The sequence below is a fragment of the Schistocerca serialis genome, chromosome 1 (assembly GCF_023864345.2).
Source record: "Schistocerca serialis cubense isolate TAMUIC-IGC-003099 chromosome 1, iqSchSeri2.2, whole genome shotgun sequence".
Taxonomy (NCBI): Eukaryota; Metazoa; Arthropoda; class Insecta; order Orthoptera; family Acrididae; genus Schistocerca; species Schistocerca serialis.
Window position 1 is genome coordinate 432,650,196 of NC_064638.1, and position 27,181 is coordinate 432,677,376.

Below are 27,181 nucleotides of genomic sequence, written 5' to 3' on the forward strand. Positions count from 1 at the left end.
ATCCCGGGAGTGGAAAGACTTACCTTAGGGGGGAAAAAGGACGGGTATACACTCGCACACAGACACATATCCATCCACACATATACAGACACAAGCAGACATATTTAAAGACAAAGAGTTTGGGCAGAGATGTCAGTTGAGGCGGAAGTGCAGAGGCAAAGATGATGTTGAATGACAGGTGAGGTGTGAGTGGCGGAAACTTGAAATTAGCGGAGATGGAGGCCTGGTGGGTAATGGGAAGAGAGGATGTATTGAAGAGCAAGTTCCCATCTCCGGAGTTCGGATAGGTTGGTGTTGGTGGGAAGTATCCAGATAACCCAGACGGTGTAACACTGTGGCAAGATGTGCTGGCTGTGCATCAAGGCATGTTTAGCCACAGGGTGATCCTCATTACCAACAAACACTGTCTGCCTGTGTCCATTCACGAGAATGGACAGTTTGTTGCTGGTCATTCCCACATAGAATGCATCACAGTGTAGGCAGGTCAGTTGGTAAATCACGTGGGTGCTTTCACACGTGGCTCTGCCTTTGATCGTGTACACCTTCCAGGTTACAGGACTGGAGTAGGTGGTGGTAGGAGGGTGCATGGGACAGGTTTTACACCGGGGGCGGTTACAAGGATAGGAGCCAGAGGGTAGGGAAGCTGGTTTGGGGATTTCATAGGGATGAACTAACAGATTACGAAGGTTAGGTGGACGGCAGAAAGACACTCTTGGTGGAGTGGGCAGGATTTCATGAAGGATGGATCTCATTTCAGGGCAGGATTTGAGGAAGTCGTATCCCTGCTGGAGAGCCACATTCAGAGTCTGGACCAGTCCCGGAAAGTATCCTGTCACAAGTGGGGCACTTTGTGGTTCTTCTGTGGGGGATTCTGGGTTTGAGGGGATGAGGAAGTGGCTCTGGTTATTTGCTTCTGTACCAGGTCAGAAGGGTAGTTGCGGGATGCGAAAGCTGTTGTCAGGTTGTTGGTGTAATGGTTCAGGGATTCCGGACTGGAGCAGATTCGTTTGCCACAAAGACCTAGGCTGTAGGGAAGGGACCGTTTGATGTGTAATGGGTGGTAGCTGTCATAATGGAGGTACTGTTGCTTGTTGGTGGGTTTGATGTGGACGGACGTGTGAAGCTGGCCATTGGACAGGTGGAGGTCAACATCAAGGAAAGTGGCATGGGATTTGGAGTAGGACCAGGGGAATCTGATGGAACCAAAGGAGTTGAGTTTGGAGAGGAAAATCTGGAGTTCTTCTTCACTGTGTGTTCAGATCATTGATGACATCTTCATGATCTGAACACACAGTGAAGAAGGACTCCAGATTTTCCTCTCCAACCTCAACTCCTTTGGTTCCATCAGATTCACCTGGTCCTACTCCAAATCCCATACCACTTTCCTTGATGTTGACCTCCACCTGTCCAATGGCCAGCTTCACACGTCCGTCCACATCAAACCCACCAACAAGCAACAGTACCTCCATTATGACAGCTGCCACCCATTACACATCAAACGGTCCCTTCCCTACAGCCTAGGTCTTCGTGGTAAATGAATCTGCTCCAGTCCGGAATCCCTGAACCATTACACCAACAACCTGACAACAGCTTTCGCATCCCGCAACTACCCTTCTGACCTGGTACAGAAGCAAATAACCAGAGCCACTTCCTCATCCCCTCAAACCCAGAATCCCCCACAGAAGAACCACAAAGTGCTCCACTTGTGACAGGATACTTTCCGGGACTGGACCCGACTTTGAATGTGGCTCTCCAGCAGGGATACGACTTCCTCAAATCCTGCCCTGAAATGAGATCCATCCTTCATGAAATCCTGCCCACTCCACCAAGAGTGTCTTTCCGCCGTCCACCTAACCTTCGTAACCTGTTAGTTCATCCCTATGAAATCCCCAAACCAGCTTCCCTACCCTCTGGCTCCTATCCTTGTAACCGCCCCCGGTGTAAAACCTGTCCCATGCACCCTCCTACCACCACCTACTCCAGTCCTGTAACCCGGAAGGTGTACACGATCAAAGGCAGAGCCACGTGTGAAAGCACCCACGTGATTTACCAACTGACCTGCCTACACTGTGATGCATTCTATGTGGGAATGACCAGCAACAAACTGTCCATTCGCATGAATGGACACAGGCAGACAGTGTTTGTTGGTAATGAGGATCACCCTGTGGCTAAACATGCCTTGGTGCACAGCCAGCACATCTTGGCACAGTGTTACACCGTCCGGGTTATCTGGATACTTCCCACCAACACCAACCTATCCGAACTCCGGAGATGGGAACTTGCTCTTCAGTATATCCTCTCTTCCCGTTACCCACCAGGCCTCCATCTCCGCTAATTTCAAGTTTCCGCCACTCACACCTCACCTGTCATTCAACATCATCTTTGCCTCTGCACTTCCACCTCAACTGACATCTCTGCCCAAACTCTTTGTCTTTAAATATGTCTGCTTGTGTCTGTATATGTGTGGATGGATATGTGTGTGTGTGCGAGTGTATACCCGTCCTTTTTTCCCCCTAAGGTAAGTCTTTCCGCTCCCGGGATTCGAATGACTCCTTATCCTCTCCCTTAAAACCCACTTCCTTTCGTCTTTTCCTCTCCTTCCCTCTTTCCTGATGAGGCAACAGTTTGTTGCGAAAGCTTGAATTTTGTGTGTATGTTTGTGTTTGTTTGTGTATCTATCGATGTGCCAGCGCTTTCGTTTGGTAAGTCACATCATCTTTGTTTTTAGATAAATTATTTAACAGTTACATTGCAGACCCATACACATTCCCTGATACACTTACACATGGAATAACTTATCTGAAACCTAAAGATCAAGCAGACACAGCAAACCCAGTTAAATATCGCCCCATAACATGCCTACCAACAATATACAAAATATTAACTTCAGTCATTACACAGAAATTAATGACACATACAACACAGAACAAAATTATAAATGAAGTACAAAAAGGCTGTTGCAAAGGAGCACGAGGATGTAAAGAGCAACTGATAATAGATGCAGAGGTGACATATCAAGCTAAAACTAAACAAATGTTGCTACACTACGCATACATTGATTACGAAAAAGCTTATGATAGTGTACCCCACTCATGGTTACTACAAATATTGGAAATATACAAAGTAGATCCTAAATTGATACAGTTCCTAAACATAGTAATGAAATATTGGAAAACCACACATAATATACAAACAAATTCAAATAATATCACATCACAGCCAATACAGATTAAATGTGGAATATACCAAGGAGACTCATTAAGTCCTTTCTGGTTCTGCTTTGCTCTGAACCCACTATCCAACATGCTAAATAATACAAATTATGGATACAATATTACTGGAACATACCAACACAAAATCACACATTTGCTATACATTGATGATCTAAAACTACTGGCAGCAACAAATCAACAACTCAACCAATTACTAAAGATAACAGAAGTATTCAGCAATGATATAAATATGGCTTTTGGAACAGACAAATATAAGAAAAATAGCATAGTCAAGGGAAAACACACCAAACAAGAAGATTACATATTGGATATCCACAGCGACTGCATAGAAGCGATGGAAAAAACAGATGCCTATAAATATCTAGGATACAGACAAAAAATAGGAATAGATAATACAAATATTAAAGAAGAGCTAAAAGAAAAATATAGACAAAGACTAACAAAAATACTGAAAACAGAATTGACAGCAAGAAACAAGACAAAAGCTATAAATACTTATGCTATACCAATATTGACCTACTCATTTGGAGTAGTGAAATGGAGTAGCACAGACCTAGAAGCGCTCAATACACTTACACGATCACAATGCCACAAATATGGAAAACATCACATACATTCAGCAACAGAAAGATTCACATTAAGCAGAAAGGAAGGAGGAAGGGGATTTACCGACATAAAAACCTACGTTATGGACAGGTAGACAATTTAAGAAAATTCTTTCAAGAACGAGCAGAAACTAGCAAAATACACAAAGCAATCACTCATATAAATACATCAGCTACACCACTACAATTTCATAACCACTCCTACAACCCTCTAGATCACATAACATCAACAGATATGAAGAAAGTAAACTGGAAAAAGAAAACACTACATGGCAAGCAGCCGTATCATCTAACACAGCCACACATTGATCAAGACGCATCCAACACATGGCTAAGAAAAGGCAATATATACAGTGGGATGGGAGGATTCATGATTGCAATACAGGATCAAACAATAAACACCAGATATTACAGCAAGCATATTATTAAACATCCCAATACCACAACAGATAAATACAGACTTTGCAAACAACAAATAGAAACAGTAGATCACACCACAAGCGGATGTACAATACTAGCAAATACAGAATACCCCAGAAGACATGACAATGTAGCAAAAATAATACATCAACAGCTTGCCTTACAACATAAACTTACAAAACAACACGTTCCCACATACAAGTATGCACCACAAAATGTACTGGAGAATGATGAATACAAATTATAGTGGAACAGAACCATTATAACAGATAAAACAACACTACATAACAAACCTGACATCATACTCACCAACAAAAAGAAGAAATTAACACAACTAATCGAAATATCCATACCCAATACAACAAATATACAAAAGAAAACAGGAGAAAAAATTGAAAAATACATCCAACTGGCTGAGGAAGTCAAGGACATGTGGCATCAGGATAAAGTTGACATTATATCAATTGTACTGTCTACTACAGGAGTCATACCACACAATATCTACCAGTACATCAATGCAATACAGCTACATCCAAACTTATATATACAACTACAGAAATCCGTGATTATTGATACATGTTCAATCACCCGAAAGTTCCTAAATGCAATATAACTTATACCGTACAGTTAAAAGGAAGTCACGCTTGATCAAGGTCCGCGTCACTTTCCATTTTTGACCAGACATAATGTCTGAGAAAAGAAAGAATAATAATAATAACAAATCCTTTGACTACAGGCAGGAAAGAAAGTCATTAAATGCTCATTATCTAATGATGAAAGCATATGGAAGGCTGGAATATGCTCTCTGAAATCTTAAAGGTAGTAAGGAGGGAAAACAAGGAGTGCAGAGTTATCTGAACCAAAATGCAGTTCTAAGAGTTGAAGGACATGAAAAGGAAGCAATAGTTGAGAAGCGAACAAGACAGGGTTGTAACCTATCCTAAGTACTATCCAAAGTGTATGTTCAGGTATCAGATAACTCTAAAGGCTGCAACACTATTATGAAAGGTATGGATTACTAAACACCATACAGATGAGATGTTGAGTTCTAGAAAGGCACAATAACAAGACAGCTATACATTTAAGCTTTTGGCCAACAGGCCATCTTATGGAGTAGAAAACACACACACATTCATGCAAGCAGAACTCACACACATATGACAACTCTTCCTGGTCACTGAGGGCACTGCACCTGATGGAAGAAGCAATCCATCAGCAGTCGTGTTGAAGAGAAGGCTGGGGGCAGGGATGGTAGGGATTACAAGGTAAGGGTAGTGGAGGGTGTTGGGAGCCTGCAGAGATGTGCGTGTGTGGGGGGGGGGGGGGGGGGGGGAGAGGGGGAAGAAAAAGAGAGAAGTATAGGAGGGGAAAGAGTCTAGTGTGTGGGTTGGTGGAACTGAGGGCTGCATAGTGCTGGAATGGGGGCAGGGAAAGGGATAGGCGAATGAAGGACAAGGAATAGCGAAATTTAAGGCCAGGTGGGTTATGGGGATGTAGGCATAATTCAGAAAATCTGGTGTTGGCAGGAAAGAACCAGATGGCACAGTCTGTGAAGCAGTAAAACCATAATCTGAACCATTCAGCTGCACCTAGCAGCCCTAACTTGTCCCCACCACATCTCTGCATGTTCCCGCAAGCAGCACTACACCCTCCATTATCCCTATCCTGCCATCACTCCCCCCTCCCTGGCCCCAGTCTCCTCCTTAACATCCCTGTCCCTGGATTGCTTGTCCCATGAAGCCGGATTGCTTGCAGTCTAGCGTCACTTGCCAGAGAGAGTGGTCATGTGTGTATGAGTTGTGCTTGCATGAATGTATTTGTCTTTTCTATTCCAGAAGATGGTTTTTTGGCTGAAAGATTAAATGTATAGCAGCCTTGTTGTTGTGTCTGCTTGTGATTCGACATCTCCTCTGAATCTATCCTTTTCATAATACTGTCATTATTCCATCCTGGATTTTCCATTGCTTGATTAAATTTAAAGGCTATCAGTTCAACTAAATTCATGGAGATAACAATCACAAACAACTTAAAATGGAATGGTCTCACAGCTGATGTTTGGGGAAGGCGATTGTAGACTGCATTTTATTGACAAAACATCTAGAAGATGCAACAAATCCACTAAAGAGACTACCTATACTATGTTTGTTCTCTGGTAGAGTTTTGTTGTGTGCTATGGGATCCTTACCAGGTAGGAGTGACCCAGGACATGAAAAAAGTTCAAAGAATGGCAGCTCATTTTTTATTATCACAAAGTAGGAAAGAGAATGTCACTGATATAATAAGTGAATCTGTGTGGTAATGACTGAAACAGAGGCATTCTTTGTTCTAGTGAGATCTTGTCATGAAATATCAATCTCCAACTTTCTCTCAAAATGAAAAAAATATTTTGTTGACATCCACCTACATAGGGATAAAGGATCATTGCAATAAAATAAGAGAAATCAGTGCTGGCAGGGAAAGATTTAAGTATTGCTTTTTCCTGCATTCTATTCGAAAGTGGAACAGAAGAGAAATAGCCTGACTATGGTTTGATGAACTTTCTGCCAGACATTTAAGTGTGAACTGAAGAGTAATCATGTAGATGTATATAAAATACAGGCTGACAGTGGCAAGAAAAGCATTTCCGAAAAAGAGAAGTTTTCTAACATCAAATATAAATTTAAGTTTTAGCAAGTCTTTCCAGAATATATTTTCCTGGAGTATAGCATTATATGACAGTGGAACCTTGATAACAACCAGTTCAAACAGAAAGGGAACAGAGGCTCTTGAAAATCATGGTTACAGCAGTATGATGGAGATTAGATTGATATATCAGGCAACTAATGAGGAGATATGGAATCAAATTGGGAAAAAAGAAATTTATGACATAATTTGACTAAATGAAGGCATCGGTTGATAAGGCACATCATGAAGCATAAAGGAATAGTCAGTTAGATAATGGAGGGGGTAAAAATTGTAGAGGGAGACCAAGGCTAGAGTACAGCATGCAGTTTCAAATGGATGCAAGTTGCAGTTGTTGGACAGAGCTAAGGAGGCTTGAACAAAATAGCCTAGCATCAAGCGGTGTTCCAAAATAATCTCCAAAATGAAGCCCATTACAACAATAGGAAAGAAAACTCTCATTACAGCATTACCTGGAGACGCAAATAAGAAAAAAGTGGTATTTATTGAAGTTCATATAAGAACAGTTTAACCACAGAATCTGTGACAAAAGGAAACTAAAAGGAAGATTTTAAGATAAACATCTGACAAAACGTTCTGAAAGGAAGGGCTTAACATCTCAACAATAAAGAAGTCGTTACGGACAAATGTTCAGAAACATCAAATTATCTGATTTTTGTGGCTTAGTGAGTGAGCAGTTGTCTAGAGGATAATTTTTTGTTCACATTAGGTTAAGCATTTAAATTTTATTTCCAGATACTAATTAGTGTGAAAGGCGTTCAAAGAGGTGTTTTCTGAGATCTCAAATGAGAAGAGAAATGAAAGTTGGGAATTGATGAAAATAACAACAGTAGGTGGTGAGAGAAGACCATGAAAGTGTTAGCCAAATTAGCATGAGATTCAGAATTAATGATTACAATCAACCCTGTGTACATTATATCCAACATAAGAGATAATGTTTTATTACCTGGAATGAGTCATACTATATTTTACCACAGAAATGAAGCAAGAAAATCTAACAAGTTTTTCTGGTACCATGTTAGGCTTCGCTAATCTACACTAACAAATGACAGTTATGATATGATAGATGTCTTCCTCATGTCCAACCTCTTGTCCACATGCTGTAGGGGATTACCTATAGGGGAAAAATACAGTGGGGACTGCCAGTGTGCCCTGAGACTGCCATGGTAGCTATGAACATCTCACAGCATGTGAGCTAACATCCCAAAGGTGTTCAGGCTCACATGCGGTTCCTCTTCATTGAAATGTCTTGGCTCAAACTTGTCTAGGGATTGAACTGCAAGTGTCAGAAATTAGAAATTTAAACCACAAAGTAAGAATACAAATAGTTTTGAGAGTGGAAATCGTAACTACTGTCCAAGTAAATACTATGAAAGACATTCAGAAAGTTCTCAACAGAACACAAACAACAGGTTTGATAAGGGAATTGGTAAGAGGAACACATCCAATGATAAATTTCAAAGAGGTAATGGGAACGGATACTTCGTGACAGGGACAGACACCAAGAACATAGATTTGAGGGACCAGCACCTGGCGAAATGAACCAGCATAAAGGGAGATCGGTGAACTAAGTTTCACTGCATCTCAGGTTCGGAGATGGCAAAATAAACCGGCAATGAATAGGATGCGAGTAAACGGAAATGTGATGGGTGTTAATAAATTGGCAGAAAGGCTTCAGAATATTGAACTGAAATTAGCAAGAGATGAGAATCAAACAGGTAAATTTCCCAATCATATCATAAATAAAAGGCATAATCCTAAGATAATGAAAGATAATGATAAAGATGATGATGACTATTTTTGGGCTAAATGATTTGTTTTATGAATGAAAGACAAAAGAATGTGTGAATGTTAATACAATGAAAGATTCTATGTGCCAAAAGGAGGCTGGGGTGGAGCTGAATTTGGTGGAGTTAGATGAGATAGAACATTCTAAAGAGGTACTAACCAGCGGTAATGATTATAGTGATGAAGGTGATGAAGTTTCAGGTGAAAGTTGTTAAGGAGGTTAATAAGTGCGGTGTAGCATTAGTCTCATGAGCTGTTGATGAATTTGTGTATGTATTGGCAGATACTGGTGAATTATTTTTGAAGGGAGGTAGTAATGATATTTTATGTGCTGAAGTTACGAAAGTTGAAGCTGCTGGTATTGATACTTCAGAGGAAGAAATCTGTCCATATCTTTCTACTAATGGGGGTGAACCCGAAATTCTGGATGGATCTCTGGATCTTGAATGTTTGTTTGAGAATGAATTTGGATCTGAATTTGATATGTGATCTGCAATTAATGTGGCACAGGAGCATGTAGGAAAGGATAAGGTATTATGCTCAGGTTTAAATCAAAATGCAGCGGAATTTAATGGTACTGTTGATTCTGAAATTGCACAATGCTGTAGCTATAATTTATGAGATGTAATGGCAGAGGCTGGTGAAACTGTGAGTCATTTTTATATTGGTGATTTGTCAACAGAGGTAAATGAGGTTTTATGTAGTGAGTTGTATGATGTATCAGCGGCTGTTGAAAGTGCTGTTCATGAAGGTGTTTGTAATGACGTGGAAGTGAAAAGCAATGCATTATTTCATGATAATGATATTGTAGCTACTAATATCGATAATTTTAAAGGAGAATACAGTGAATTTGATTGTAATATAAAAAGTGATATTTGGGCAGAATGGTATCTTAAGGAGAAATGTGATTTTACTGTAACTGATTGACGATGGTACAGTAGAACATTATGATCATTATTGCCTCATTTGTGGACTCGAGAGAAGTTTAAGATAGCAAGGGGTCTAGAAGGGAGAAAAATGAAATTGGGGTAAAAGAAGCATTTGATGAATAATTCTGGGACAAGTACAAAATTGAGGCATGTATCGAACAGGATTTGTGTACTCTAGACATGGAAGAGAAGGGGAAAATAGGTTAAGAAATAAGTGTATCTGTGTTTAGATTAAAAGATTATTTGGAGAGGTAATTTGCAATGTTTTATTTCAGGATTTGTTGTGGCTTCTTTGTTGTTTTGTCACATAATGATTTTTTTGGGCACAAGTTCTGTGGAATTATAAAGAGATAGTTTAGATGCACATTTGGGTGCGAGGAGGTCACAGAACTCAATTATTTGGTGAATGGTATCAAGTCAAAAATCATTGTACTATTCACATATAAATTGAGTTTTTGGGGGTATATAAGGGATTTATTTATGTGTATGTATGTGTTAGACTGTAAAGGAAACAAAAGAAAAATTCAGAGTAGGTATTAAAATCCATGGAGAAGAAATAAAAACTTTGAGGTTCGCCGATGACATTGTAATTCTGTCAGAGACAGCAAAGGACTTGGAAGAGCAGTTGAATGGAATGGACAGTGTCTTGAAAGGAGGATATAGGATGAACATCAACAAAAGCAAAACGAGGATAATGGAATGTAGTCGAATTAAGTTGGGTGATGCTGAGGGAATTAGATTAGGAAATGAGACACTTAAAGTAGTAAAGGAGTTTTGCTATTTGGGGAGCAAAATAACTGATGATGGTCGAAGTAGAGAGGATATAAAATCTAGACTGGCAATGGCAAGGAAAGCGTTTCTGAAGAAGAGAAATTTGTTAACATCGAGTATAGATTTAAGTGTCAGGAAGTCATTTCTGAAAGTATTTGTATGGAGTGTAGCCATGTATGGAAGTGAAACATGGATGATAAATAGTTTGGACAAGAAGAGAATAGAAGCTTTCGAAATATGGTGCTACAGAAGAATGCTGAAGATTAGATGGGTAGATCACATAACTAATGAGGAAGTATTGAATAGGATTGGGGAGAAGAGAAGTTTGCGGCACAACTTGACCAGAAGAAGGGATCGGTTGGTAGGACATGTTCTGAGGCATCAAGGGATCACCAATTTAGTATTGGAGGGCAGCGTGGAGGGTAAAAATCGTAGGGGGAGACCAAGAGGTGAATACACTAAGCAGATTCAGAAGGATGTAGGTTGCATTAGGTACTGGGAGATGAAGAGGCTTGCACAGGATAGAGTAGCATTGAGAGCTGCATCAAACTAGTCTCAGGACTGAAGACCGCAACAACATGTGTTAGACTTGAGTTTTTAGATGGTTTTATGTTTATTGTAATTTCCAAATTATAAATTATGGTATAGCCAATTTGAGTGCATGGAGGTCAGAGAAATTTGGAAAATGAAAATTCATAATGCTTACCTAGGAAGACAAATGTATGTTTATCTACTTCACTGCACAAAATTAAACAAGGTCTGAGATTTGTTCATATTTGTTGTTAGTTTTGAGTTGAAGGGAGTTATTTAAATTAAAAGAAGATATTAATTTGCCAATGAAGTCGAATGAACATCTGTCATGAGACGCAAGTCTCTATTGGCACTTGAATAACGTGTCACAATCAGTGAAGAATTTATGAGCATCTTGCAAATGTTGTAAATCAATTGTTTACTGTGTAGTTTAGATCTGTTTGTATCGATTCCATTGGGGGAAATGTTCAGTGCAGATCTTGGGTGGTTTCGGAAAGTGTTTATTTTCTGGTATCTACACCCAATTCAAAACTCAAAAGATCTGTTTCCAAAAAATGATGGCAATGGAATGCAGAGCCATAAAGAAATTCACCAGTGTACTCAGCTCCAAATCTGTGGAGCACTGCTGGAGACTTCATTCTGACAAGAAATTTCTGTGAAAGTGAGTGCAGTGGTGCTGATATTTCTGTGACATTTCAGTACATAGTCAATTTTGATAAATATATAGTTTTATTTGGCATTTAATTAATATGCCATAATTCATGATTTATGTTATATATAAGTTTCTTTAAATATAAAGCATGCTGCATCAACACCACTACAAATAATTACACTATTGATCAGGTGCTTAGGATAGTTATGTTATTGTATTAAGAATTTGTGTCTTATAAATTTGGGTGCTACTTCATAACTTATGTGGCACAGCAACATGGTATGAAATGGAGGTGTGTGAGTTAACAAGCATTGCACTCTCATTTAAATATATGGCTGAAAGAGTCGGCCTACATGAATTGTGAAATGAACCCTGTCATTCAGGACTGTGTGCCACAAAGGGCGCAGATTCACCACAGGGTGGGGTAACTCACAGGCAACTATTGTCTATTGAGGCCCAAGCGATGTAGTGTGAGAGTGAGACAGATGAGAACCTACAGCATCGGGAAACCTAATAGAAGGGCCAGGGAGACATAACAGTGTTAAATAAGGCGGACCTAAGATCGGCCATAAAGGAAAACATTTATGAAAACTATTTAATTCTGTAGTAATACAGAGAACAAAGCCACAGCAATTTTAATCTACCATCCTTCATAAATTTTCATAGTAATCCCAATAACAGTTGAATGTTGTTCATATCTATAATAGTTTAGTATTTACTGTTAAAGTCAAATTAACAAGTTTTTAACAAAGACCTGAATGCTTAGGTCGATTTTAATGATTGATATTTCATATACAAGCGCATGGTTAAAATGACAAATCTTGTAAATATCAACTCTGTAACATTATTTGTCTAAAAGCTATAGTAAATTTAAATTATCAGTATTTTCAGATAAGCATTAGATCATAATTTCCTCCACACAAAACACATCAAATGATAACAGCATGACATCTCATTGAGTCATTAGGTAATAGAATATTTGTTGTAAAGTTTAGTGCATAATAGTTACTTTTGTTATTTATTTATTTATCAGAAAGCACTTTGGTGCAAGGCTACTGGCCATGGCATGAAAGCTAAGAAGGAGACTGTATTGGTTTTATGTAAAAGAATTTAACTTTTATTATGTAATGGATATTATTGTTACTTCATTTAGAATGTGAAAGTGGTCAAGCTTTGATTATTTAAATATGTTTGGCATCTGGGGAAACACGGCTGAGGGCAGGCAGAGGGACAGTTCTGGTCAAGACACCAAAGGGGTAGTTTGACTGGAGACACCAAAGGGTATAGTTCGGATTGAGACACAAAAGCAGACAGTCAGTTATTAGGCAGCTAGGAAGTGAAACGACTTAGAAAATTTCTAATTTTTCTATGAAGTCCAAAAATTTGTCTATTGAGTTGCTAGGACTGTGCACTAGACCCCACAGCAACTTTTCCGGTAACCACTTTTTCAACATCGTAATTTCAGTAAGCACTCCCAATGGATGTTTCACATGCATTAATCTCACAAGTTCACATTTGCAAAATTTTCACATTGACCCAATCCCATATCTAAATGTAGGCCCATTCAGAAGCTCATTTTGAAGTCGCATTTGCTTCGTTTCATCTCAGAACTTGTTCAGAGAACTGCTTTCAAATATTTCATAGGTAGTGAACGTATCACTGTGTATATTTGCCCAGGATTGGGGCTCACCTTCTAAATGTCTTTTCATGAATTTTATCTTTGCCTCGTTGGTCATTCCCCTTGTAAAACCATTCCTGCATGCTGCTAGAAAATTTTCTGGGTGATATTTCCCATCGTCTCCAAAACATTTGACCATTCCTGAGTTCATCCATGCAACACTGATCACTGTAGAGGTTTGATGTACAGCTAAAGAATTCAACTCGCTTTTTGTTTCATTGATTTGCTTTTTAACTTCATCATTTTCAATTTTAATGCCAGCTTCTACACTACTGGCCATTAAAATTGCTATACTAAGAAGAAATGAGATGATAAATGGGTATTCATTGGACAAATATATTATTCTAGAACTGACATGTGATTACATTTTCATGCCATTTGGGTGCATTGATCCTGAGAAATCAGTACCCAGAACAACCACCTCTGGCCCTAATAACGGCCTTGATATGCCTGGGCGAGTCAAACAGAGCTTGGATGGCGTGTACAGGTACAGCTGCCCATGCAGCTTCAACACAATACCACAGTTCATCAAGAGTAGTGACTGGCGTATTGTGACGAGCCAGTTGCTCGGCCACCATTGATCAGACGTTTTCAATTGGTGAGAGATCTGGAGAATGTGCTGGCCGGGGCAGCAGTCGAACATTTTCTGTATCCAGATAGCCCTGTACAGGACCTGCTACATGCGGTCGTGCATTATCCTGCTGAAATGAAGGGTTTCACAGGGATCGAATGAAGGGTAGAGCCACGGGTCGTAACACATCTCAAATGTAACATACACTGTTCAAAGTGCCATCAATGTGAACAAGAGGTGACCAAGACGTGTAACCAATGGCGCCCCATACCATCACGCCGAGTGATATGCCAGTATGGCGATGACGAATACACGCTTCCAATGTGCGTTCACTGCGATGTCACCAGACATGGATGCGACTATCATAATGCTGTAAACAGAACCTGGATTCATCCAAAAAAATTACATTTTGCCATTCGTGCACCCAGGTTCGTTGTTGAGTACACCACACAGGTGCTCCTGTCTGTGATGCAGCACCAAAGGTAACTGCAGCCATGGTCTCCGAGCTGATAGTCCATGCTGCTGCAAATGTTGTCAAACTGTTCGTGCAGATGGTTGTTGTCTTGCAAACATCCCCATCTGTTGACTCAGGGATTGAGACATGGCTGCACGATCCGTTACAGCCATTTTGATAAGATGCCTGTCATCTTGACTGCTAGTGATACAAGGCTGCTGGGATCCAGCACGGCATTCCATATTACCCTCCTGAACCCACCAATTCCATATTGGATCTCGACTAACCCAAGCAGCAATGTCACAATACGATAAACTGCAATCACGATAGGCTACAATCTGACCTTTATCAAAGTCGGAAACTTGATGGTATGTATTTCTCCTCCTTACACGAGGCATCACAACAATGTTTCACCAGGCAACGCCGGTCAACTGCTGTTTGTGTATGAGAAATTGGTTGGAAACTTTCCTCATGTCAGCACATTGTAAGTGTCGCCACTGGCGCCAACCTTGTGTGAATGCTCTGAAAAGCTAATCATTTGCATATCACAGCATCTTGTTCCTGTCGGTTAAATTTCATGTCTGTATTATGTCATCTTCGTTGTGTAGCAATTTTAATGGCCAGTAGTGTACTTGTTTCTTTATTTTATCTGCTTCTTTCCCCCTTCCCCTATTCAAATGGATAAGTTACTAATAGCCTCTGTCATTTCAGCCATTAGAGCATCTTGCCTACTCGTACAATTTTTTACCTTGCCTCCCAGATCTGTCTGCAACTTCTCCACCTTACCACTGAAATTCTTCTTGGCTTGATCTACCTTAGAGTCAAGTATTCCAACTTCATCAGTAATTTTGCCCATTTCATCCTGAACTGTTTTAAATTTTCCATCCATCAATTACTCAATTCCAGTAGCCATTTTACCTACTTCATCTTTCACAACCAAATCTATTTTGGATTGAAGCGAACCATTTTTTAAATTTGCATCACCCATATCAGTTTTAACAGAATCAATTTTGGATCCCAATTCTCTTACCATTTGCATTAATTGCCACATTATGTCTCCCCCAAAGGCATCTCCCTTGCCTGATTTCGGACTGTTTGCCCTACAAAATTCACCACTGTTCACACTCTCCTGATCTGACTTCAGGCTAAGCAGCTAGCTAGTATTTTTGGACCCATGCGAACTGGCTGACTGCTTAATATTAGTGACGTCTATTATTGGTGACTGAACTACAGAATGATACATAATCTCGCTATCAATGCAGGTATTTAGCTTTGTCGTGCTGGATCCTGCTGCCATGGTATTGCTGCCTATGTTGCAGTTGAAGCCAATGCTGAAGATCTCGTAGCCTCTGCTGTGATACTGCAACCACCGCTGCATGATGAATCGCCATTGAAGATGCCACTGCTGGCTAGCACCACATGCTTTCGATGTTGCCTCTTCTTCCACGTTACTTTTTTATCACTCCTAACCAATAATAAAACTCAGTGCACACAACTGTTGCAAAACTCGTAGCTCAGAGCCCCCACACAAACTGCCTACACTGCCACAGACTTGGGACTCAGATCACAGAATATTGTTAACTGTGAAAATTACTATTGTAATTTCACAACTATTAAAGAAACCTAATATTCAGTCCTGAACCGATCTCACATTTAACTTTTGCTAGAGGTCCTGCCTATCGAAGTTCAGATAATACTTTTGTAAACATTTTGCAGAATTCAAATCCAATTCTAAACTTTCCAGAGTTCATATTTCACAACTAACACTTTCCAAAATACAGTCCTGTTCCAACACTTTGCAAGATTCTTATCCCTCAACATACCCTTTTCAGATTCCTGTGCAAGCTAACCTCCCAAAGATGTTCAGGCTCACATGTGGATCCTCTTTGTTGAAATTTGCTTGGCTCAAACTCGTCTAGGGGTTGAACCGCACCTGTTACATTACACATCCTAAATTAGTGACTTGTGACTCTTTGGTTAAACTGTCTGGCTGATGGCAAGTTTGTGAGATACAAAGTTAACTTAACATATAATAACAGTAATAATAATATCAGGAACTAATTAATGACCCATAAATGATACAGGCAGCACAGTTGCAATTTGGTTAGAATAATGTTTATTCAGAAAGCAAACTAACAGTGAAAGTGGTTGTATTTAGAGTTACTATTACACTCAAGCACATATCCATTTGACACAGTTTGATCATTGAGAATCTCATCGCAAATTACAAGTCCAATATTTCACACAATAATTTAGAGTTCACACCAAGCACACGGCTGCTCACCACTCAGAGACTAAGTCCTGCGATACCACACAAAGTGAAGCTGTTTCATTTCTTAGCTGCCTAATGACCTACTGTCCGACTTTGTGTTTCAATCCGAACTGTACCCTTTGGTGTCTCCAGCTGCACTGTTCCCTTTGATGTATCAACCAGAACTATCCCTCTGCCCATCCCCAGCTGGCTTTTCCCGCACGCTGAACATTGTTGCTCAACTCACTAGGGCAGTTCCGTTTTCCTGAAGCCATCCATCTGATAGGCTACAGTTTATGCTACATTATTTTACATTTTAACATATTTAAATAATCAAAGCTTGACCACTTTCACATTCTAAATGAAGTAATAATAATATCCATTACATAATAAAAGTTAAATTCTTTTACATAAAACCAATACAGTTTCCTTCTTAGCTTTGAATGCCATGGCCAGTAGCCTTGCACCAAAGTACTTTCTGATAAATAAGTAAAGTACAAAAGTAACCATTATGGGCTAAACTTTACAACAAATATTCTACTACCTAATGATTCAATGTGATTGCCTTGCTGGCATCATTCAATGTGTTTTGTGTTGAAGAAATGATGATCTGATGCTTTCTGAAAGTACTGATAATTTAAATTTGCTACATCTTTTAAACAAATAATGTTACAGTATTGATATTTACAAGATTTGTCATTTTAATGAAGTGCTTCTATAAGAAATGTTGATCATTAAGATTGACCTAAGTGTTCAGATTTTAGCATTCAGGTCTTTGTTACAAAACTTGTTAATTTGACTTAAACAGTAAATCCTAAACTATTATAGACACCATCAGCATTCAAGTTTTATTGGGATCACCATGAAAATTTATGAAGGATGGTAGATTAAAATAAGTGTGGCTTCATTCCCTGTATTACTACAGAATTAAATAGTTTTCATAAATATTTCCCTTTATGGCCGATCTTAGGTCTGCCATATTTAACACTGCTATGTCTCCTTGACCAAAAATGCCTTCTACTGGGTTTCCCCATGACATAGGTTCTTGTCTGTCTCACTCGCACACTACGTCACTTAGGCCTCAATAGACATTAGACTCCTGTGAGTTTCCCCACCTCAAGGTGAATCGGCATCTTTTGCGGCACATTTTCCTGAATGACAGGATTCATATCACAATTCCTATAGGCTGACTCTTTCGGGCATGTATTTAAATGAGAGCACAATGCTCATTAACTCACAAGGAACCCTGGAAACTGACAGCCAATGGGGCTATTGTGAAGTTATGAAGGGGCAGCAAGCCAGCTCATTTGCCTCCAACAATAAAAAATGCCTCAGATCAAAACCAGTACCAGAAGTGACAAAGACTTTTAGTAGATGTGTCACATATGACAACTAACATGGCCCCAATGAAAGACAGATTTGTCCAAACAAATATATAGGAATTGGGACTGTCAATGGTGTATCCCTAGAAAAGAATGGAACAATCCAGGAAATCACATGGACAGTGACAGAGAGGAACAATGACAGACTGTGGGAGAAAAGAGAAATTAGGAAGAGGCTCTGTGGATGACCTGCTTTGGCAGAAATGAAGAAGAAGAAAGAAGAGGGGGAGGAGAAGGAGGAGGAGGAAAAGGAGGAAAAGAAGTACAGGCAGGTAGTACTCAATCCTGCCACAGTTACACAACCCTCAAAATTTAGAAAATATTCATACACTATCATATGGTTAACAACACACACAGATAGTTTGGGGTAGAAGTATTCCTTCCTGGAAGGTAATGGAGTGGCTGCATGAAGGGCATCCAGCCAGTCCTTAAATTAATCATGCCAAATCCAATAGTTACCATGCTGACTCCATGTTGTTGTGGGACAAAGTTACAAGGAAAAAAAAAGAAGAAGAGTTATTATGCTATGTACGAAAGGGGAGCTATTTAGACTACCAATTATTTCCTACTACATTAACAAGGATTTGAAACCACAGAATGTAATTAATAAGAACTGGTAAAACAGATACAATTATAATTTACTTGTGCTTTTCTGATGATCTCTAATTTCCAGTCTTAGTTTTGTAGAAATCCTGTCAATAGTTACCACACAAATATAAAGAATCACACTGGCAACCCTAGAAAGGGATGAAAGTATTCATATAACAAATGTTGTCACAGTATATACTGTGTTTGGCTGCAACATAGTTACTAGAAGTGATGCAAAAAAATAATATTACTGATGCCAAAGGAATCTCAGACAGAATGGCCAGACTTGTTTTAAAAATAAATGATAGCTATTCCAAGTAAATCACGTAAATCAATACACCAAGAAGCTCATTTTCCAATGAGGAGGTATAAGACCTCTAGGAAGAGTCAAAAAGTTGATAAGTAACAGCAACTCTCAAAACAAGATGATAGTGAGAGGTCTGAATGCAAAAGTAGGTCAAAAACTAAAGAATGAGGCATCAGTGGAAACTTATATCTAATGCCATAAAAACAGAGAGCATGTGCTAACAGAATTTGGTGATAACAGTATGTTTGTTCTTAATACATTATCCAGAAGAAAACAAATTAGAAAATGTATTTAGAAAGACCAAATGAAGCTAGACATGGAACTGACTATATTTTTAACACATAATTAAGGAATGATCCAGGATAAAATGCTCCTAAATGCTTTTCAAAATCAACATTAACTCATAAGATGAAGAGAAAAAATAGATGAAATGCTAAAACAGAAACAGACTTCTCTGTCATTAGGTCTGAAATGTAGAGTATGATAATTTATTTACAGTTTTGTGTGATACAAGATTTGGCTGAAAAAATCTGATTATTTAAATAGACAAACAGTATGGATTTCAGTGTCAACCACTAGACTGCTGATATCTGATCCTCCTCTCACCATTCCCACTACCCATTCATGGCTCCCAGACTTGCAGTTGGGCCGTGACCTATGTGTGTGAGACAATGTGTCTGCAGCCTGTCAAAAAAATTCGTAGTGTTTCGGAAGAGCAATAATTAATGTGAAATTTTTAGTGAAACTTGGGAAGTCCACCACACAGGTCCATTATTTATTAAACACAGGTACAGTGATGAATGTCTTTCATGAACTCAAGTTTTTGACAGGTTTAAGTGGTACAAAGAGGCCTGAGAAGACATACATGAGTCATGCCTAGGGCAACACTCAACATCAACAATAGATGAAGACAATGAGAAAATGGAGGTTTAACCTGAAAAGACCATTGATTGAGTAATCATGTCATTGCTGATATTGTAAACATTGGCAGATTTTACATGAACATATTCAAATGTGGAAAGTGTGTTCAAAAATGGTGTGCAGGAAGCTAATGCCTGTCAAGTTTTAGTTGGCTAAACCTAAGATCCACCTTACTCACCAGATCTTGCTCCATATGACTTTTTTTCTGTCCCTGAAAGCAAAATCTGCAAAAAGGAACAAGATTTGAGACAGTTGAAGGCATGGTAGAAAAATTCTGTGAACATGTTTTCAGGAGATAACTTCAAACACTGTTTTGAGCATTGGAAAATTTGCATGGAGCCATGTGGAGAGGACTATATTGAAGGTTATAAACTGAAAGTTGTGAAGAAGTAAAAATGAAGAATGTTATATCCTTAATATGGTTACTTTTTAGTCAAACATTGTATTAAAGGTGAAATTATGCAGTTAGATGAGATTTTAGAAAATAAAGGGAATACCAGCACAAAAAAGAGCACAGGTATTTGTGTCAACAGCAAAAAATGTTGCAGGTATAAACATCTGCATCTGTACTCTGCAGACCATTGTGAAGTGCACAGTAGATGGTACTTCCTATTGCACTACATTATCAGGGTTTCTGCACAGTACATTTGTGTTCTTTGTGCTACGTAATGTGAGTGTAATCAACAGAACTGACACATATAGCTAACTACTGCTCACTTGAAATAGAAATTAACTTATATGGTTTTATATTTGTTGCCTATACTTAACAACAAAAGTTATTCCTGAAAATTACATAAAGTAAAATTAGATGGATAAAAAATTTACTCATTGAGTGGCAGCTAGAGAAACACTGATTGTTGGCAGGCCCCAGAAATCAATCTGTCTTTGTTTGTCATTCCATCTGGTAACTTTCCCCTAACCTGGATTTCTTGGTGACTTTTTCATAACCTTTGCATTTCCTAAACTTTGCCAATTCTTTTCCTTCATCCCTCTTCCTTTCCCTTCAACCTTTCTACCAGAAGAAGGAGCCACTGACTCTGAAAACTGACACATTTTCATAACTTTTGTGTGTGTTTTTTCATTTGTGTTTTTAGTGGATTATCCAATGCATGAAAGAAATTTTGATTGAATTTTTCTATCACTTAATTATATTGGATAGCTGTACTTACAGAAAAGCAAGGAGAGGATAGAAAAGAAAAAAAAATGTTGATTTTTTTGTGTCTTCAAGCATATTGTGAATTACCTGAAATGACTTCCTTTGACAACTTCAACAGACAGCCGTCCAGTAGTCCCATTGTATGCTAGACCAAGGAGGAGCTCTGGGACTCCTCCATGCTGCATCGAATGTGTTGATCCTGTGCTGTCACTTCTAGCCAGGCTCAGGAGGTCTGAGGCTGATGAGTTTAGCTGTAAACAAAAATGAAAAAAAATTATAAATAATAAAAAAAATCAATGAGAAGCAATTGGACAGAACATGTGAATAGTTCTGTACTCTTATAAAGTTTGTAGACAATGTAGAAAATTAGCTGTAGGGGGAAAAAAACACCCACACACATCTTCTCAAGAAATGAAGTGAACACTGTTCAAAGGAGAAAGCATGGTACAAGGTCCAGGCAACATACAGCGCCCAATATAATATTGCCTGGCAAAGTAAATAAGGAAAACTCACTGCAGTTTTTTGAATAAAATATGGAACAACTGAACTGATATTCCTGATACAAGATAGTGAGAGTAGTTTTATTAAAAATAAGAAGTACAGACACCAAGTTCCAAATTGCTTTACAAAAACTCTGCTAGAAGTGCTCTTCCCTAGATCACTGACCATAAAAAAGTCTGTGGTAAAGGTGAATGAGTAAAAGTCCATAGTTCTGGCACTGGTGCAAAGGAACTGAAATGAAATACATAGTTCTACCTTCTTATGATCTATCATGTGACTATAGCAAATCATTAAAGAGAGGTGGAGACTCATGAATTTACGTTAAGGAAGGACTTCAGTTCAAAGTTAGGAATTATATAATATGATTCATTTAAGTAAAGAAAAACATTGTAAATAATCACTGATAGAAATAAAAGAACAAAATTCATTAAAAAACTAATTCTACTTTGTTTACTTAGGTCTCCAAAGGTAGTGTTGACATATTTTTCACAAAATTAATGGCAGTGCTACATGAGATGTGTACTCCTAAATAATATAATTTTATTTAGAGAAACTTAAATATTAATATAATGAAAGTGGTTAAAGTCAGCAACAGGATATTCAATACACTGTACAGTTATGGTATATCACAACTGATGACTAATGAAACAAGATGAAACAAATACTTATCTTTCATTGTTGACAACATACTAACAAATGTTAACCAAAGTAATGGCTACAAACCTTGGGTTCAGACCATTTTGGTCACATTGCAAAACTTAAAATATCTGCAGCAAACCAAACAAAAGTAGTTAGTTACAGAAGCTGCAGTGTATCAAAAAGGTGTGAGTTTGCATTGTAAGATGGCCAACTGGACATTTCCTAAAATATTATATTCAGAAATCAGCTTTCAAGAACTGGGTAACAAAAAGTATCAGAAAATTCTCTGAAACATTCAACTTCCTCAGCTTTATCAAAGATAATGAGTGTGTGGCGGAACTGTGGTCACAGCAGACACAAATAGTACCCAGCATTCACCAGCCCATGTATGTAGATTTACTGTTACACCAAATTTTGGCAATGGTGTGATGCACACTGGACCAAACGAAACAAAGCAAGTAGTCAGTGCTAGATGGATAATGCAATGCGACACACGTCTCTAATCTTTCTCACTGCAGACCATGTGGGTCGAGTTAACGTGACTCCCCACAAAAGTGTACAAGAATTCTTGCCTAGTCATTCATTTTGCAGTGTCTTTCATACATCTGCAAAATACATGAGACTCTGCGAGCTGCACTGGAAACAACCATTTGGAGAAATGACCTTTGTTTTGTTTGGTTCACAGGCCATGGAACATGCTTATTGCCAGAGTGTGTGCCCTCTAGGATCAGTGGTTGAGCCACACCAGCAGAGCAATGCCCCAGTACAGATATTAAGGATAAGAGTTTACTCATAACATCTAGCAAGGTATAGCAAAATAAAAGTGTGTCACCGACAGAACAACCCTTGTCAATTCCCATCCCATTCCTGTCACCAAGCCTCTTCCTTGCATATACTGCATGGATGTGTCAGAAAAGCCAGGTCACTGCACATCTAGGACTGTAAGTGGTGATAACACATGTCCATACTTCACTGGTAACCCCAACATGACCTGAGGCTAACACGTTGTGATGAATATTCATCAGAACAAATGTCGTGGAACCACGAGTAGACTGGTGCTTATCATACCACGTCTGAACATTGCTCTGTAGAGATAAATGATCAACTTTTTTGGGCGAACATATATACATATATATATTCCATTTTTTGTGTGTATGCTTCATTTGAGAACCTTCTGGTGAGTGTGTGTGTTTTTTGTTTTGTCATGTTATTTCCTTTGTGTGCTTTTTCCTTGTACAAAAACTTGACTCAAAGCCAGGATGTTGAATTTAGGAGAAGTACAAAAGCCTATAGAAGATTGTCTTGCATGCAACCAGAGGCTGGAGAGTGAATTACAGACATGCCTTGCATGCACGGTATAAGTGCACCCACAGACAGCTCAGGAAGGTTTCGGCATGCAAAGCCCCACCACACCAACTCTCCTACTGTTGCTGAAGTGGGGGCTAGCATTGGATGGTTGTTGTCGAGTCTGCCTCCTTTTTGCCCTTGTGACCCAGTCAAGTGGTTAAGCCAAGTGGAGGTGGTCTTCATGAGCAATAATGTAACTTGTGACCTCATTAAATTCAGGCATGTAGTGAGCCAGCTTGACCAAAACCACACGACCAAAGTATGGGACTTAATCACCATCCGACCAATACAGTCCTCTTACAAATGACTGAATGAACAACTGATCCATCAGATCTTGTTTTCAGAGCAAAAACGAGTGCATGAATTGCTGTGCCAAGAGGAATGCAGCCATTGGAGATCTTCTATGTTCCTGCACCACTTGCAGAGCCTCACACTGTCTGATGTGGTACCAGACTCAGTTTAACACACTATCTGGGTGTGCAGTCTCCCCACTCAGGTGGAGGCAGTAATAGCACTGCAGAGAGAGATGCAGGTGGACACCACTGCATACTTGGCTGACGGGATGCACAAGGTGCTGGCGACAGCACCTAGCACTGTGGCAGCTTATGACACCATCTCTACAGTAGCACACACCTCCTGCAGCCTCTGCCAACCTGCCTCAGCTAGTTCACAACAGTTAGCAGATCTTACCACACAGGTCAACCAGTTGGCACATTCATGGACAGAGGGCAGCAGGCATCATAGTAGCAGTCATTCCCGCCACCACTGAACTGGCTTGTACTAATGGCAATGCAGCTCCAGTCATTTTAACAATACTCTATTGACAGTAGAGCAGCCACCGAGCAACTTCTTCTGGTACAACGCATACTTTGTCAATGAAGTAACAAAATGTTATCCTCCCTGCACCTACCCAAATGCCAGCTGCAACTGAGTTTCTTGTGGTACACGCGGCTGTGAAACATTACCACACATCAGCGGAAGCCTGACAATTTTTCATTTTCACCGACCATAAACCGATAACTCATGCGTTTCGAAACAATCACTCCAAGTGTTAACTGTGCCAACTCCGGCAAGTAGAATATGTGTCACAATTTACAACAAACAATCGCCATATTTCCAGGACAGACAGTATAGTTGCTGATTGCTTGTCCCGAACGTGTGCCGTTATCTCAGCCCCCTGTGAACTTTGACAACGTGATGAAGAACTGCGTAGTTTCCATCACGACATCTCCATTTGTCTGCAACTGGAGCTAGTGCCTGTCCCTGGCTCTTCAAGGAAGATTTGGTGCGACATTTCAACTGGCACACACCGCTCATTCCAGAGAAATTCCAGTGCAGTACCTTTGACCGTGTCCATGGATTATCATACCTTGGCACCAACGCCACTGCAATGCTTGTGGCTGCACATTTCATGTGGCCTGTGCTCTGGAAGGACTACCATGAATGGACGTGCACTTATACCACATGCCAGCAGGCCAAAGTACAGAAGCACATCCACGCACGTGTGGGCGTCTTTACTGGCGTGACACTTTCAATTTGCACATGTCCATGTGGACCTCATTGGTCCACTCCCTCTCTTCTGAGGCAATTGGAATCTACTAACTATGGTGGACCACTTCACACACCAGCCAGAGGCAATGCCCATCATGGACATCATTGCTAAGACCATTGCCATCCCCTTTGTCAACACCTGGCAACAGACTGTGGCCGCCAGTTTGAGTGTGCATTGTTCACACACATCGCCAGACTGTGTCACGTCTGATTACACAGAGCCATGGCTACCACCCAGCATCAAATAGCATGGTCAAATGGCCCCTTGGGACTCCAAAAGCCACCCTCACATGCCACAACACCACCTGGACAGACACACTCCCACTGGTGCTGGTGGTCCTGCGAGTAATGCTGAATGAGGAGATCAACATGTTGTCTGTTGACTTCATTTACGAGCAACCTTTCGCAATCCCAGGTAGTTTTGTAGAGGAAGTACCAGCCTCCTGCTCTGTCAGAACATCTGTGCACTGACATGGACAGTCTCTGAGCCCACATACTGATGTGGCATGGCACCGGAAAAGTATTCGTGCACTCCAAGCTGCAGCACAGCATGCATGACATGTTGTGTACCAATGTGGTACAGCCACATTTGTAGGCACCCTATCCCAGATCACACCACATGATCGCCTGTTGAGAAAAAACATTGGACACTGAGTGCAATGGGGAGCTGTTTACAGCCTCAGTTGACAATGCCAAGCTGGTCTGTGTCTTGCTGCTCCAGCAGCCAACCACTTCTTCAAAACGGCAGAAGATTTGAAAATAGATGGCACTCCATCCATCAGCAATAAGACAGAACCAGCACCTGTAGCCAACAAAGACACACACCTGCAGCCAGCTATCATCGCACTGACACATACACCTCCCAGCAACTTGCCCAGGAAGCTAGTACTGCAACCTGGACCATCCCCACCACAGATCCATGGGTCACCCCCACCACAGCTGCCAGCACACTACCTCACACACACCAGCTGCCACATCTGCTTCAAACACCCGTGCTGCATCGTCAGAATGCCACATCGTTCAATACAGCAAGCATGTGCCACAGTCGCCACACATTTTTAGAATCTGGTGCCCCTCAGCCGCAGTCTGCTGTAGAGACATTGTTTCCAGCTTGTTGTGCCTGTAGCCGGTATCTACAGTTACGTATGGGACACCATCTTCCATGTCAATGGCTACTTGTCTATCATAGTTCCTAGACTTGCATTCACATCCCTAGGCTTCCACCATGTTTGACATTGAGGCAGGATAAAAGTCCATGCCAGTTTTCATACTCAACATTCCTGTTGAGATCCAGACATCACCCTCTGCACCACCAGTCTTGTCTGTCAGAGCTCCGGGACTAACATTCAAGTCACAGTGACACTGTACTCATGCATGTTTATACTTAAAGTGCAATATCTGTACCTCTACTGTCTCAAGCATTGAGACTGGACCAAGTGCAGCGCTGTGCTTCCACAACTGAGTCCGTTGGTGAACTTGTGGGGCAGTGCGACTCATGAACCTTGGATTTGTCATTCTGGTTGTCATTCTGAATTATTAAAATAGTGAGCTTCATTCTACTGTAGTGCATTAGCTGTAATACAAGTGAATGCTCTGTGTCATTATTAAGCTATCAGTGGATCAGCCTTTGAAACGTCTTTCCAAGTGACTCACAGCCCCACTTCTACACTGCAGACTGCTACAGGCACTTCTTAGCCAGCACCGGTTGCCACTGCTGTCACTAGCCGACTGCGCGAGAACATGTCCACTGCATGGTCACCAGCCCCGCGTGTTTACGCCATGAGCTGCCGCCCTTCCACCACTGACTGACACCTCACTAGCATGCTCACACTGATGTCACCACACAGCATGTGAACTCTAAACACACACATGACACAGACTGATGACCACTTTCTATTGAGCTATGGAAGTCCCCTCTCCAAGGGGGGATCTGTGTGGTGGCCACTCCGCAGAAACATATGAATGGTGGAACAGTAGTCACAGCCACCAACACAAGCACACAGTGCCCAGCATTCAGCAGCCTGTGTGTGCAGATGTACCCTTAGCCAAATTTCGGCAATGGTGTGACACACACTGGCCCATATGGGACAAAGCAGGCAGTCAGTGTGAGCTGGACATGTATCCGATCTTTCTAGCCTTGGACCATGTGGGTCAATTTAATGCAACTCCCCACACACATGCATGTAAAGTTTTGCTCATTTGTTAATTTTGCCATACTTTTCAT

The 27,181-nt window shown here is 40.3% G+C and overlaps 1 protein-coding gene across 1 annotated transcript in view; it reads right to left on the minus strand.

The window, feature by feature from the left end:
- LOC126481620 (synaptotagmin-14) overlaps positions 1–27,181 on the minus strand; it is a 602,337-nt gene that overhangs the window by 20,173 nt on the left and 554,983 nt on the right. Inside the window, exon 9 of the mRNA XM_050105545.1 lies at positions 21,007–21,170. Coding sequence (XP_049961502.1) covers positions 21,007–21,170 — 164 coding nt within the window. The remainder of the gene's footprint in view (positions 1–21,006; positions 21,171–27,181) is intronic.